At 53.1% G+C, this 13,565-nt stretch overlaps 1 protein-coding gene across 13 annotated transcripts in view; it reads left to right on the top strand.

The window, feature by feature from the left end:
• ANKS1A (ankyrin repeat and sterile alpha motif domain containing 1A) overlaps positions 1–13,565 on the top strand; it is a 72,072-nt gene that overhangs the window by 44,176 nt on the left and 14,331 nt on the right. For 8 of the 13 annotated variants that reach the window (XM_064635784.1, XM_064635785.1, XM_064635783.1 and 5 more), the window contains 2 exons: positions 1,980–2,100; positions 6,071–6,177. In XM_064635784.1, the coding sequence (XP_064491854.1) occupies positions 1,980–2,100; positions 6,071–6,177 (228 nt within the window). Of the gene's footprint in view, positions 1–1,979; positions 2,101–6,070; positions 6,178–9,247; positions 9,273–13,565 lie in introns of those variants that run through there. The other 5 variants (XM_064635786.1, XM_064635796.1, XM_064635795.1 and 2 more) reach the window with 2 other exon arrangements.

Below are 13,565 nucleotides of genomic sequence, written 5' to 3'. Positions count from 1 at the left end.
GTATCTTCTGTTCAGCCCCATCTGAGTGCTGGAGTGCAGGTGAGGAAAGGCTGCAGAGGACAGGGATGCTCTAAAGCATTGGTTCCCTCTCTAGGTTTGTCCTTCCTCTCATTTTTCTCTTCGCAGCCTCCTAAAGAGTTAAATTAAGCTGGTCAGCCATAAGCCCGTGTTTCGGGTGGTGTGTGACTGTGTTTGAGGTGTTTGCTTTTCGTGGAGAGCTGAGGGCATGAGGCAGGATTTCCCTCTGCATTAATGGTAATAGTTGTGACTGTGTGTAACCATGACTGATGCTTGGCAAAGGATGGCTGTGAAAGGTAATCCTCTGCCACGTGATTATTTAATTTCCATTCAGTTTTATATAGCACAAGGCAGTTCCCTGCTTTTGAGGAAAAGGTCGTGGGTGTTTCAGTGCTGCAGAAGCACCTGCGAGTCCTCATGGTGGTGTTGGGACTGGCAGTGCCAGGGGCTGAGCCTGGGCAGCATCAAGTCTCTCCTGAATTAGGAAAGGACAGCACAAAGTAAACAAGGGAACTTGGCTGGCACTCGGAGTTAATTTGCAACTTGAATCCAGCTAGAGATTCCCAGACAAGGTACAAGAGCAGCTCCAGCTCAGAAATGTACCTTGTCCTGAAGCTGATGGACACCAATCTGCAAAGCTTAACGTCCTTAAACTTCTGGAGCTTAAACTGAATTGACCTCAAGACCCAAACTGTGCAGCAAGTGCTCAGGATTGCAGCAGTGTCCCAGAAATCCTCTGCAGCCTGTTCAGTGTCTGTCCATGGGAAGGAATAGAACAGCCAGTACCAGAGCCCTGGTTCTGCACCATCACTTTATTTCCTTCCAGTCCTGCATGGCCACAATGCCCTGATGGTACCTGAGGGCACTGTGAAATTTGAAGGTTTTGCTGGGGAGCATTTGCTGCTTCAGGGAGGCAAAACCATCTGCTCTGGTGGTTCTTGCTGAAATGAGCCCTGCAGAGCTCAGGTGTCTCCCAGCAGTTTCAGCAAAGATCACATTTTAGTCCTGGCTGTGTCCAGGGGCAGAGGAGCAAGGACTGGTTTTGCCTTTAAGACAGGGTGGGACCCTTGTGTGCATTCATTCCAAAACCCATCTTTAACTGGAATTTCTTTTTAGGTCGTACTTCCCTTTTCTCCCATACATGTTTGGATTCTGATTATTTTTTCCCAGGCTGTTTTTCTAATCTCCCAGTAAATGGACATTAGCTGTGTTTCAAGCCCAGTAGAGGTGCTTGTCCTTATGGTTTTCCAGGGGTGGGGATCCACATCCTTACTGGCCCTGTTCCAGCTCACACGAGTGCCTTCTCCCTGGTGAGATTTAATGCTGCAAGTGCACTGCCCGCTGCTCCCTGCAGGCAGGAAGGGCTTTGTGGAGATCTGCCTTGGCAGGAGCCTTTTAAGAGGTTTTTTCTTTGTTTCACCAAGTCTCTAGCAGAGGTCAGCTCCAGGCTGCCCCTGACTGTGACCCCAGCCCCAGGAGCAGGTTTGGGGCTCGTGCTGCACCCGAGCGGAGCATCGCACTGGGATCAGGCCAGAGGCAGCCAGGGGTGAAGTCCAGAGAAACTTGGACTCCTTCCCCAAATCTGTCCTTAAAGGATAAGGGAAAAAAAGTCCTGTAGGAATTGAGGTTTATTCCCCCACCTTGTGGCCAGTCTGGGGCTCCTTCCTCACCCCTAGTGCTGTGCTCCAGAGGGATGGTTTTGTTGGAGCTTCTTATTTCCAGGCTCTGGCAAGTTGTGGAAGGGAAGGCTCTACAGAGCACCAACTTCTGCAAATCCCTCTGAGCCATCCATCCTGATGAGGACTTTCCTAGGCAAAGTGTCCAGGGTACCTCTTCTGGTTCAGAGGTATCTTAACATCCTTCCCTGAATTTCTTTGGCTGTCATGTGGCAGTGAAATCCCAGGCTGCTTTACCTTTTTCTGATTTATGAGTAATGCAGCATGTGCTTTTTTTATTTCCAGATTGAGAAGATCATGAGTTCCATTGGTGAAGGCATTGACTTTTCCCAGGAGCAGCAGAGGATCTCAGGTGTGTACTCAGCGTGTGTCCACCTGTCCTGGCAGTGCTCTGCACACAAACAAGGTGCTGATCTCTTTAATCTGCTGTGACTCTGGGAGGGAGAGGAAGGCTCTGGCACAGGAGGAGCAGACCTGGGCTTCCCATGTGATGCTCAGTGCTGCTGCCGGGAATTTTAATTCAATGCTCTCCAGGAAGATTCATTTAATTTTACAGAATGCAGCTGCAGGATTGTCCTCCTGGCTCCTGTGAGGGCAGTAGCTGTGCTGAGCAGGGCTGGGTCATGCCAGTGGCAGGTCATTGCAGGTCCCACGGTGTCCGTGCCCTTCAGATGTGGTCAATCTGCCAAGTGCCTCAGTGAGGGTTATCCTGGCATTCCTGAAGGCACCTGTAGGTATCAATACTCACTGAACGAGGCTCTTGGAGGACACGTGCTTCCCTCTGTACTTAAAGCGTGAATTCCTTTCTCTGCCTTTAAATCCTGAGCAAACGCAGAACTCGAGCTTGCTGGAGAGCTGCCACCACAAGGGATCCTGTCCTTTTAAATCCTTCACCTCCAGCCTGCTGCCGCAGAACGGCGGCTCCTCCTGAGGAGATGCTAATGCGGATCCGCACAGGGCTCACAGGGCTGTGACAGAGCTCACCTCGCATCCATTTGTCACTCAGGTTTTTGCTCAGGTGAAGAGGAAGGCACTGGGTGTTCCCAGTGCAATAACCTTGTTCGGGCTCCGTATTCCGGGGTCAGGTGGCTTTGCAGAGGAGTCGAAGCGCTGTGTGAGTTTGGGCTCAGGCTGTGGTCCAGGCTATGATGGATCAATAGTGCCAGGGAAGGGACTGACATGGAGGGGAGAGGAGGAGCCAGTGCTCCCACAGATCTGCTCTCGGCGATATGGGCAGCCTGAGCTGCTGTGTCCTGGAGCTGGGGGTGTTCCCACAGGCTGTGCCCTGCCACGCTCGGTTTGGGATCCCTTGTGTGCAGATTGCCTGCTGGGCACGCTCCTGTTTGTCCCTCCTTCCCTGGAGGGGGCAGAGCTCTGCCAGCCCTTGCTGTGGGGCTGACGGGACCCAGGGAGCTCCCACACATTTGGCTTTTGCTCCTCAGGGGTTCGTGGGGTCATAACAATTTGGGTCATGGCAAACGTGCAGGGAGCTGCAGGGAACTTCCCAAATGCTCTCATCCTCAAAAATGGGTGAGATTTGAGGATATTTGGGCTCCTGACTACTTTGGGGTCTGGAAGGGTGAAATGCCTTGCTGGCAGTTACTGTGGGGATAAGTGTGTTTGGAGCCTGTTTGTACAAGCAGTTACTGCCTCGTGTCTGGGGAAAGCAGTGGGTAAGGGCTGGCAAGGGCTTCTCAGAGCTTGGGCAACCAAGGAACACCATCACTTTGGGGATACCAGACTCCACCTGCCCTTTGCCTTAGAGGAGTTCTTGGCCTTGGAACAGACGTTTGTGTCTCTCTGCACCCAGTCCATGAGCAAACGGGGTGATGTTGGTCAGGATGGAGCTGAGAAACGGGAGTTTGTTTCAGTCACAAGTTGTGATCAGGCTCTTGACAGGGGGCACAGGGACTGGGATTCTTTTGTTCTTGTGTCATCCTCGTAACACATGAACAGCTGAACACCCAGTGTATTTGGGGCTTCTTTATTTTCAGCCTGGGATGTTTTGGGCATCTGTTATCCTCTTTTCCTTTTCAGAGGAAACCCCTCCATTCCCTCCCTCCCTACCTCCCCCCATTCATTCTGTGATGACTTGAAGCAGTTTTATAAACAGAAAACCTCTACTTGTGTCACTGTAGGTTTCCCTCTTAAAAGCAGAAATACATTTTTGAGCACATAAAAGGCTGAACAGAGTAAATAATTTTTAAAATTAAATTCAGGAGCTGAGGGAAAGGAGCTGCTGTGGTTTCATTCCTCCTGCCAATACCCCGACTGCTCCCAGGAATGCTGTGGTAGGCACCAGGCAGTCCCTCACCTCTCTCTTGATAAATGAATTCTGAGCCAGCCACAAATCACTTGGAACTGTCAGAGCAGACCTGTGACATCATTTTTTGAAAACCCCAAGCCATGTCATCCATCATCCAGTAAATATTGAGGAGTCAGTGATTTCCACTGGAGAGTTAGGGAGCTGCTGCCTCCCTCCCGGCTGGCGCGGCGGGTGGGAGCGCTGGGAGGGGTGAGAGGATGAGGAGAAGGGAGGGACGGGCAGCGCGGAGCGCGGGGCTCGGCTCAGACAAAGCCGCCGCAGCCGCTGGCTGAGCGCAGGGACCGGCGGAGGGGAGGATGGAGCCCGGGGGAGCTGGGAGCCCGTGGGACACAGTCCGGGTTTAGTTGGTGCCCCGGTGCACAGGCTGGGTCAGGGGAGGGGGGGCAGAAGCCTTTTGTGATCTCGGCACTGCTCGTATGCTGGAAGGACCGTCCGGCGCTGCCCAACAGCTCCCTGGGCAGAGCAGCAATCCCGTGGAGCAGACAGCAGGAATCACCCCAAGAATCTGCAGATGACACCGTGAGCTCTGTGTGTGCAGCCATTGCAGCAGAGCGGGGAGGGATGGCTGGAAGGTACCAAACGGCTTCAGCTGACCAGAAGGTTCAAAGGAAGCAAACTGGGGTCTCCTGATCATCCTTTTCTTTGCATCCACGGTGGAAACAGATGTGCCAGGGAGCCTGAAAATCTGCCTGTCTTGCATAGCAAATTCCCTGATGAAAAGGAGAGCTCTGAACTTTTTTTCTCATATTTAAGGTCTTGAGCTTTTCTAGAGGAGAGTAACAAGTCACTGGACTCATCCCAAGGGTGAAGGAAGGGAGAGCTCGTCCAAAACGGCTTCCGTAGGTGCTGGGAGGAATCTCCTTTATCAGAGGCTGAAGGGAGGTGGCAGGGCATGGTTCGGACTTGAGCTGCTGCAGCAAGAGGAGAGAGTATGCTTGCATTTGCTTGCTTTTTGTTTTGATGTGGTTTGGAAGCAGGGAACCGAAATGCCTCCTCCTGCAGAGCTGCTCCTTGTCTGAGCAAGGGGCTCGATGCGGCGGCTGCGCGGGGCTGAAGAAGATGAAGGAAGGTCAAATCCAGGTGTGCACCCAACGCCTGGCAGGGCCGGTGGCGTCGGGTGAGGACGGTCCCGACTGCGCTGCCGTGCGGTGCAGCGGCAGGGCCGGGCTCTCCGGGGCAGCCAGCCCGGCCCGGGCAGTGTGCTGGAATGCCACCCGGCTGGGGCACTGCTAGAATGACAGTGCCAGGGCTCCCGGACTCGTGCTCGGGATCCTCATGACACGGTAACGGCGAGACAAAGCCCCTGCCATGGTTCGCCTGTCTCAGGACTGCTGGGAAGGAAGAGCACAAGCCCTTTCTCTCCGCTGCTGCAGTCTGTGCTTCCTTTGTCTTGCGTGTCTTCCCGCGGACAGCCTGAGCTCCTGCTGCTGTTCCGAGCGTCCGCCGTGTCTGTGCTGGCTCGGCTGCACGAAGCTGTTTTCTCTCAGGCTGCTCTGCGCTCCCTGCTGAGCAGGGGGTGCATCTGGAGGTGCACGGATGAGAGGACTGGAACAGCTCCGTGCGTTCAGGAGCGGCTCCGCTCCCTTCCCTCGCACCTGCAACTGCCTGGGAATGCCTCGGGTGGAAGTTCGCTGTTCTCCTCCCGCCCCCTTCTGCTGAGCCAAGGAGTGGATCCGCATTCCCGTGGGGTTGGGCTTCATGTGTTTGTCTGGCGAGGAACTCAGGAGCCCTGTCAGCAGTGCCTGTGATCTCAGAGCCCCAGCAGTGCTTCTGAACGTCTGCCCGGGCGAGGAGTTTCTTTTCTGAGTGTGAACTGCGGTACAGGTTGCACCCGGAGCCCACGGAGGCACTGAAAGCTTGTTGTCCATGGTCTGTGCACACAAGAGCAATTGTCTGCCAGCTGATTTGTTGTACTCTGAGCATAATTTTTTGAGTTTCTTTATGGTAATGACTATGATGTGGCAATGCCATCTGTCCTCCTCAGAGTGCCGCTGCTACCGCCTGAACGGTTTCTCCCTGTTCAAGCGGCTGCCGATTCCTCTCTCGTCAGGTTCGCGGATGCTGGAGCAGAGCGTCGGGGAGTGGCTGGAGTCCATCGGCCTGCAGCAGTACGAGAGCAAGCTGCTCCTGAACGGCTTCGACGATGTTCGCTTCCTGGTGAGTGTCCGGGAGGGACCCCGGGCTCCGAGGAGCGGGTTGGCCAAAGCTTCCCGCGTTACCGGTGCCCGTGTCGGCGCCAAGCAGGGCTGGTTCTGCTGCCCGGCACAATGGTCTTGGGGGGTGTAAAAGGTTTGACAGAAGGAATAGATGAGGGTTGTGTTGGGTCTTCACATTTATTTCAGGTGTTACTGCTTTTTCACTGGAATTTTCATAGAAAATTTTACTTAATCTGCCCCCTAAATATGTACTATTTGATTTGCTCCAGAAATGTGAACTGAAATTCACTGGTGTTTTGAAGGAGTCCCTGAACAGTCTGTGCCCTGGGCTGTGAAGGAGGCAGCAGACTTCTTGCTGGAACTGTACTTGCTCTTAGCATGCAGGCAGGATGTTAATGAACTGTACCTAATTACATTGACACTGTTGGCTCTGAAACCTAATGACGACACAGCAGTGCTCAGTGATGAGGGTTTCTAATAACCAGGGTCTATAAACTTGAAGCCGCATTGTGTAAAAATCTGAGAATTCGTGTGGAATGCTGAAGTGCAAAGATGGAAAATCTTGGTCCTGCAGGAGAGTTCTCCTTGCATGGCTTAAAGAAGTGCTTTTGATGTGGACTCCAAGTTTGGTAAATAACAAAAAATGGATGTAAACCTTTGGAAAAGTCATTCTGGTTAATGTTGCATCCTGCCTTGGAACGGTGGGGATCCCTCTGGTACTGGGGATGGTGCGGAGAGGTGACACCAGGAGGATGTGAGGGGCTTTGGGAACACACAGTGGCCATCAGCGCTGGGGAGGGCAGGGGAGGCAGGTGGAGAGAGACAGGAAGCCAGGAAAGGGTGTGGATGGAGTGCAAGGAAGTGCACACCTGAGCAGTGTCTGTTGGGCTACTTCGGGGTAGGGTGGACGCCTGTCAGGCTGCTCAGTCCTCTTCACACAACTATTTCTGTCTTACCTGCCCCTTCCAGTGGCTAACAAAGAATATTCCAAACTAAGTGGCATTGCTTTCCTGGAGTTAAACAGTTTCTGTAAGAGGATTAGTCCCTCTTAGGGCCTCACTGTGTTCAATATTTCGAGGTCCAAAGAACGCCAGGTAATGGTTTGAAAATCGCCAGATGGGCTGTGAGGCTAATTAAATTTTAGTAGCCAAAATTAGTAAGTTGGAGTCCTTTGATAGGGTAACAGTTGTTTTCTGTGCAGGATTTTGCTTTGCATTGCTCCCTGCTCGTAGAGCTGCAGGGTATTCCAGGTGCCAGGATGCTCCCTTTGCTCCAGGGTCCCCAGGTGCCATTTGGGGGCAAACAAGAAGCTTTGCAGGAGCAAAGTGTTTGATGGGCAGAGGTCGTGCAGCTGCAGAGCAGGGCAGTGTCCTGAAAGAGCCCTTTAATGTACTGAGGAAGATACTCAGCCTGTAGTAGATTACAGCTCAGAAGAGGAGTAAGAGCAGACACGAGGAGCGTGTCCTGTCACTGCAGTGGGGACAGTGAGAGCCAGTGTGTGCTGGCACCGGGCGCTTGGTGCTGTTCTTCCCTGGAGAAAGAGGTGTTTAAAGTGCCCTGTGTGCCCCAGGAATGGGGCAGGGTTGTGAGAGACACAGACTGAGGGTGCTGGCCTTGCTGGTGCTCCTCAGTGCTCTGGTAGCCTGTACTTCAGCCGGTTCTGGTTTCAGGGATTCCTGAATCCCTGGGTATTTTCAGCTGGCTCCTGTGTTAATTTGCACCCTGTGTCACAAGAACCTTTACCACCAGGTAGGGAAATGATTCATGAACACACCGTGTGTAAAGGGAGTCTGAGAAGTGCTCTGTAAATATATTGGGCTTCTTAATTAGACATTAATGTAGGAAGGCAGAAACAGGCATTGTTTCCAAGAATAACACTTCCGTTATTTTCAGAGCTCCAGGGATTGGGGATTAGGGGATTAGCTCTGGCCACACGCCAGCACTGCCGCTGGTGATGACTCTGGGCAGGCTGCACCTCGGGTGGGAGTGAGGGTCCTGCTCCTCTCGGGGTCTGCTGTGCACCAACAGCTGAGGGGGGCTCTGGATTCCTGCAGCTCCTACAGGTTTGCAGTGACTGGGAACCGTGAGCATCTCCCAGGCTGGGCTGTGAAGGGGGACGGTGCGGTGTGTTGGAGCCAGGGTGAGCTGGCAAGGTCCAGTGGAGGCCTCTCTGCTCCTGGGAATTCCAGCTCTGCATCTGGGACAAAGTTGATCTTGGTCTAGCGTTGGCTTCACTCAGGGGTGGGTATTACTTGCACAAGTCAGCAGGATTATTTAGACATTGATGTGACGTGATGCCTTCACCCATGTACGTGTTTCTGGAAGGGACCGAGGTCTACATGGATCTCAGATTGTGTAATCTTTCAGCTTGGTTGAGGGAAGAAAGGGATGATAAAAGATAAATTTAGGTAGCTTAGTTTTCCAAAAGACTTGAGTTCTCTTTCCACATCTGCACATTGGACCACATCTCTGTGTCTGCAGAAATTCTTCTGCTCCCTTCAAGTTGCCTGCAGTAGCTTTGCTGTGTTTATGGACAAGGCAAGGAAGAGGCTTTCCCTGTTATTCTGTTGCTCTCAAGCACAAACCCCACTGTCCAGGGCAGCAGCTTCTTGCCCTCTGGGTTGCCGAGTGACCTTCACGGGCAGCACCACTGCCACGGGGCAATCACACTGGGACACTCAGCTGCTGCTTTTCATATGGAGCTGGAATTGGGCAGCAGCCTGTACAGGCAGCTGGGATTAGGAGGAGCTCAAGTGGAGATGGCACTTCCAAGTCTTCTCTGCTCTGCAGCCCGCTGGGATTCCTTCATTAGAGGGGAAGGTTTATTTGTGCGGTGGGTGAACACAACTGAGCCAAAGCTGCTGCCAGTGGCTGTGCTGTCCTTGACTTAGCAAAAATACAGCTCTGCAAGTAGGATAAAATCCTCAGCAGAGCTGCCTGCCAAATGTGAACAGCTCCAGTGAACCAGGAATATCTCACCACCACCGAGGAGGAACAGCACCGCTGCCTTCCACGTGGAGGAATGTGGCCCCAGAGTGTGAGCCAAGTTCCAGGAGCCCCATTGCCTCATCCCTCACCAGAGGAGGGAAATGAAAGGTAATATCACAAAACTGCACCAGTGAGTGAGAAGTGTCATCCAGAAAAGTGCACAATAAATGGACTTAATTGTCCTTGGCCGGTAATGAGCCAGGGAACAGGAGAGCAGAAAAAATATCACAGGAATATGGACCAAGAGGGTTTCTGCTGCTCCTGGAGCTTGGCCCCGTTTTGTCAGCTGTGGTCAACAGTGCATCTGCTGCAGATGCTCCATGTGGGAATTCCATAGGAAATGAGCTTTGGGATGCCCAGTGCATTCCTGGTCCTTGCAGCAAACAGGGAGTGGCCGGGGAACCAGGCTGGACTCTGCCCTTCATGAGAGGGAAGGGACGTGGCCACTGTAATGAGAAGGAATTGCAGTAATTGATGGTAGAATTTCCCCACAGAAATGGGGAGGGGAATGCCATTACCTGCTCCCTCACACAGTGTTTTGTGATCCCACAGATCCTATAAATGTGTCTGAGATGTTTGCAAAAGCTTTTCCCTTCCCTTGGGGCACGGGATAGTTGCTGCTGCCCCCGACAGTTTCCAGGCTGACATCTGAGAAGGGCAAACTCCATGTGCTCTGGCAGTTGTACCAGTGTTCTGGAGTTGAACTTTTTATTCAGTCCAAAGGTATTTTGATTCACAAATGGGCAGGTAAAAGAGAATATAAACCATTTTTTATGGCTTTTTTTTATTGTTCAAGCCTGGATTCCCATGGAGTGTGTGGAAAGCAGCTAATGCTGATTCAATGAGACAGCGTCAGAAAGGGAAATCTGTTCTCTGCATGTAGTGCCCTGGGCTCCTCTGGTGGGGGGGTTATTTATTTTTTTATAATTGGGGAGAAGTGGTGGAAAATGATGGTGTTGGAAGAAGGGCGTGTTCGCAAATAATTTAAAGTACTGACATTAATTTGATTCAAAGCAATTCAGTGCCATGTTACATTATCCTGCAGTGGTGTTCCCTAACAGAAGAGCCTTTCCTTTCTCTTTGCCCCTCTGTGTGCACGGGAAAATGAGGATGAATACAGAGCTGAGGCCTTGGCTCAGGTTGGCTCACCTTGGCTGGGTGTGTGAGCAGATCTCAGGGCTGCTCGTGTCTGCCCAGGCTGAGAACAGCCCCTGCTGCCCAGGGACAGGGTGTACATGGAGCCAGGTCTCCTCTGCTCTGCAGATCCCTGGGATTTGGATGTGGACTCACATCTGCATGATCTTCATTCTCACCTGGTATCTGCCCCACTGGAGGATGTGGTGGCTCCTGTGTCCTCAGTCACTCAGCTTTGCCTGATCCACTCCTGAAGGGCCCAGCTTGGCACACAGCTGCTGGTCCCCTGGGCAGCAGCCAGGCTTTGGGCGTGCTCTGGGAGTGTGTGTGCCCCAGAGCTTCTTTCTATTTTCATATAGAACTTGTCATTTTATAGTAGCCATCCAGGGAAAACTGAACTGACATGTTCCAGTAGCTGTTTGCACCCAGGAATGATCTGGGAGGATCAGGAACCCACCAGAGACCCCTAAGAGGGTTTTACTGTGTCTGCTCCTGGTGAAATGCAGCAAGAACGTGGCATGACTGCAGCTGGTGGAGGCAATTAGTGCAGGGCCAGGTGAGCCCCTGCAGCTCGTGCTTGGGCTGGTGTCAGGCTCTCCCCAGCCAGGCAGAGGCTCTTGGGTGGCTGGTTCTGGATTTGGTCCTCCCAAACCCATGAACAGCTTTGTCCTGAGCTCACCGGAGCCGGTGGGGTAAGGAAGCCCTGCCCTGCCAGCTCCTGGCCACACTGCCCTGCAGGGATCGTGGTCAGTCCAAGGAGTGCCTGGCCTGGTTCACACCAGCTGGAGGTACACACCAAAACGGCTTTCATTTGTTTTTGTGACATGGGGCAGCAGCCACGTTCCACAGTATTGTCTGTGTGTCACTCTGCAGCCCCCGGGAATGCGTGTCTGGGTCCCCAGGCTGACTGTGCCGCCCTGGACGAGCCCGTGGGAGAGGAGTTGGACCCTTGGGGGAGGGCCTCTGCCAAGCCCTGAGTGGGAATTGCTTCTACAAGGAAATGATTTTGTTTGGCAGCTCCCTGGTGGGTTCCAGCTGATCCTTGGGAGGTTCCCAAGGACTGTGCTTTATCCACCATGGTATGGGTGTTTGGGGTGTCTCTGGAAGGGAATGGTAAGAGTGGAGACATGCAGGGGTCTGGGGCTTGAGGAGGTTTTTTGATCTGGAAAAACATGGCAGAGCTGTGCCAAAACTCCCTGGATGATGGAAATGGACTCCATGGGGAGCAGCCAGGTTGGAGTGGATTTTGAGGAGCAAAGTGGGTGGACCAGAACTGGCAATTTAGAGGATACTTGTATTTGATTTATTAGTAGCTCCAGGCCCCATAAACATTAAAAAAGCCATTAAAGTAGCAGTTAATTTTTTTTCTCTCAATAAAATTGCCTGGACTTGACAACCATGACCGATTCCCTCCGTTGCCATTGTCACGCTGCCAGTCTGCATGGGGAAGAAAATTAAACAAAAATGAAGTGGCTGTGTGCTAATCTTGGATTTATTGTAGGGTTTTGTGTATGAGCCCCTTCCCCAGTCGATGCTCTGTGGAGAGCTGAGGCTTCCTTGTTGTGCCCATGACTAAACAAATCTTTTCCTCCAGTTTTCACTGACCTACCCCAGACTGCAGATGCCATTAAGGGAAGGCACCAAACCCTGTGGATCGTGAGGCCAATTACAAATGCAGATTTATGTGACCAAGTGGGGTACCCCAGCTCTGAGATTGGGGTGTGGGGCCCAGCTGTGGGATCATCAACCCAGGTCTGTGCTGAGCTGGATGTGTCTCCATCTCCCACATCCAGGCTTTTGGTTGCCAAAAGCAGAGCAATAGCAGTGACAGCAGAATCCTAGACAAGATGCAAATTGTCTCAAATGCACTGAGGGGGAAAAAGAAAAAGAGCTTTGTATGCACACCTTCAGCTGGAGCTCTGCTTGGGATGTTTGCAGGAGCCTTTGGAGTGTGTTTGGGTTTTGCATCTGGCGCTTTTAATAGCGGACGTGTCCTGCTCCCCGTCCTGCTCCCCGTCCTGCTCCCCGTCCTGCTCCCCGTCCTGCTCCCCGTCCTGCTCCCCGTCCTGCTCCCCGTCCTGCTCCCCGTCCTGCTCCCCGGCCTGGTTGGGGCTGCTCCAGGCAGGGGCTGCTCACGGCAGCACCGGCGTGAGCCGAGCGAGGCGTCGGGGCCGCGGCACTGCTGGCCCGGCCACGCATCCCTCCCGGAACAGTCCGTGCCTCAGGCCCTTCCTTAGCTGGAATGAGAGCGTGGACAGACGCCAGGCTCTGGGGAAGAAGCAGCATCTGAAAATTGGGTAGTTAAATGCCTGCAGAGTGTCCTGCTGGAGGAGGAATCTGGCAGATTTTGGCAGCGCTGCCTTTGGCACACTCGCTTTGGGGTCACCTCAGTAGCAGGAGGGGATGCTGCTGCTGCCAGGTAACCTCTGACTGTGCTTTTCTCCTTTAATGACAAACTTGGAGCCTCGCGGGCTGTTTAATTACAGTGCAAGAGGTGAAGCGTGACCAAAGCCAACCCTTCCTCCAAGAACTCCTTTCTCTGGGGGGTCGGGTGCACCAGCATCCCGGCGTAGACCAGGGGAGGACATGGGTCACTTGGCAGATCCCTGCCCTCCCTCGGGGCAGGGCAGAGGTGGGGTCCAGGAGTGCCCCTCGTGGTGGTGTGTGTTTGTGCCTCTCCACAGAGGGGGCTGTGTTTGGCTCAGAGGAAGCTGGAGGCCAGGCTGGGGAATGAAGGCCCCTCCGACCATTTAGGAACCATTCTGTGCCAGCTAGGAGCTGGGATGGGACTTGCCTTACCTGGTTTCAGATGTCTGACTGAGCTGATCTTTCTGCTCTTTGGGTTGCCAGCGGGAGCAGAGGAGTTCTGTCCCGGGTCATGTGTTGTGCTCCCCATGTCCCTTCCCTGGCCGAGTGCATGAGCTCAGGGAGGAAACTGTGCTCCTGTGTCCATTGCCAAGAAAAAAATTCAACCTCTACTTTCTGGGGGATTTTTTTAGGGATCATCCCAGTTCTTCTGGGAATAAAAAAATTGCCAAAGATTTTCCTACCAAGGCTGATGGATGTGTGCACGTGGTGCTGCACTGAAACCTGGATTAGTGCAGGGATGTGTGGTCCAGGGACAAACCCTTCACAAGCTGCCTGCAGTGCAGGAAGTGCCCATGGCTGGTTCCTGACAGAGCACAAGGTGAGGTGTTGGGATGAAGAGGCTGTGGATGCCCCTTCCTCCCCCAGGGTGGGTGAAAGTGAGAGCTCTGGCCCAGGTCA

Source organism: Pseudopipra pipra, chromosome 25 (genome assembly GCF_036250125.1).
Source record: "Pseudopipra pipra isolate bDixPip1 chromosome 25, bDixPip1.hap1, whole genome shotgun sequence".
Taxonomy (NCBI): domain Eukaryota; kingdom Metazoa; phylum Chordata; class Aves; order Passeriformes; family Pipridae; genus Pseudopipra; species Pseudopipra pipra.
This window is presented reverse-complemented; position numbering and strand designations above follow the sequence as displayed.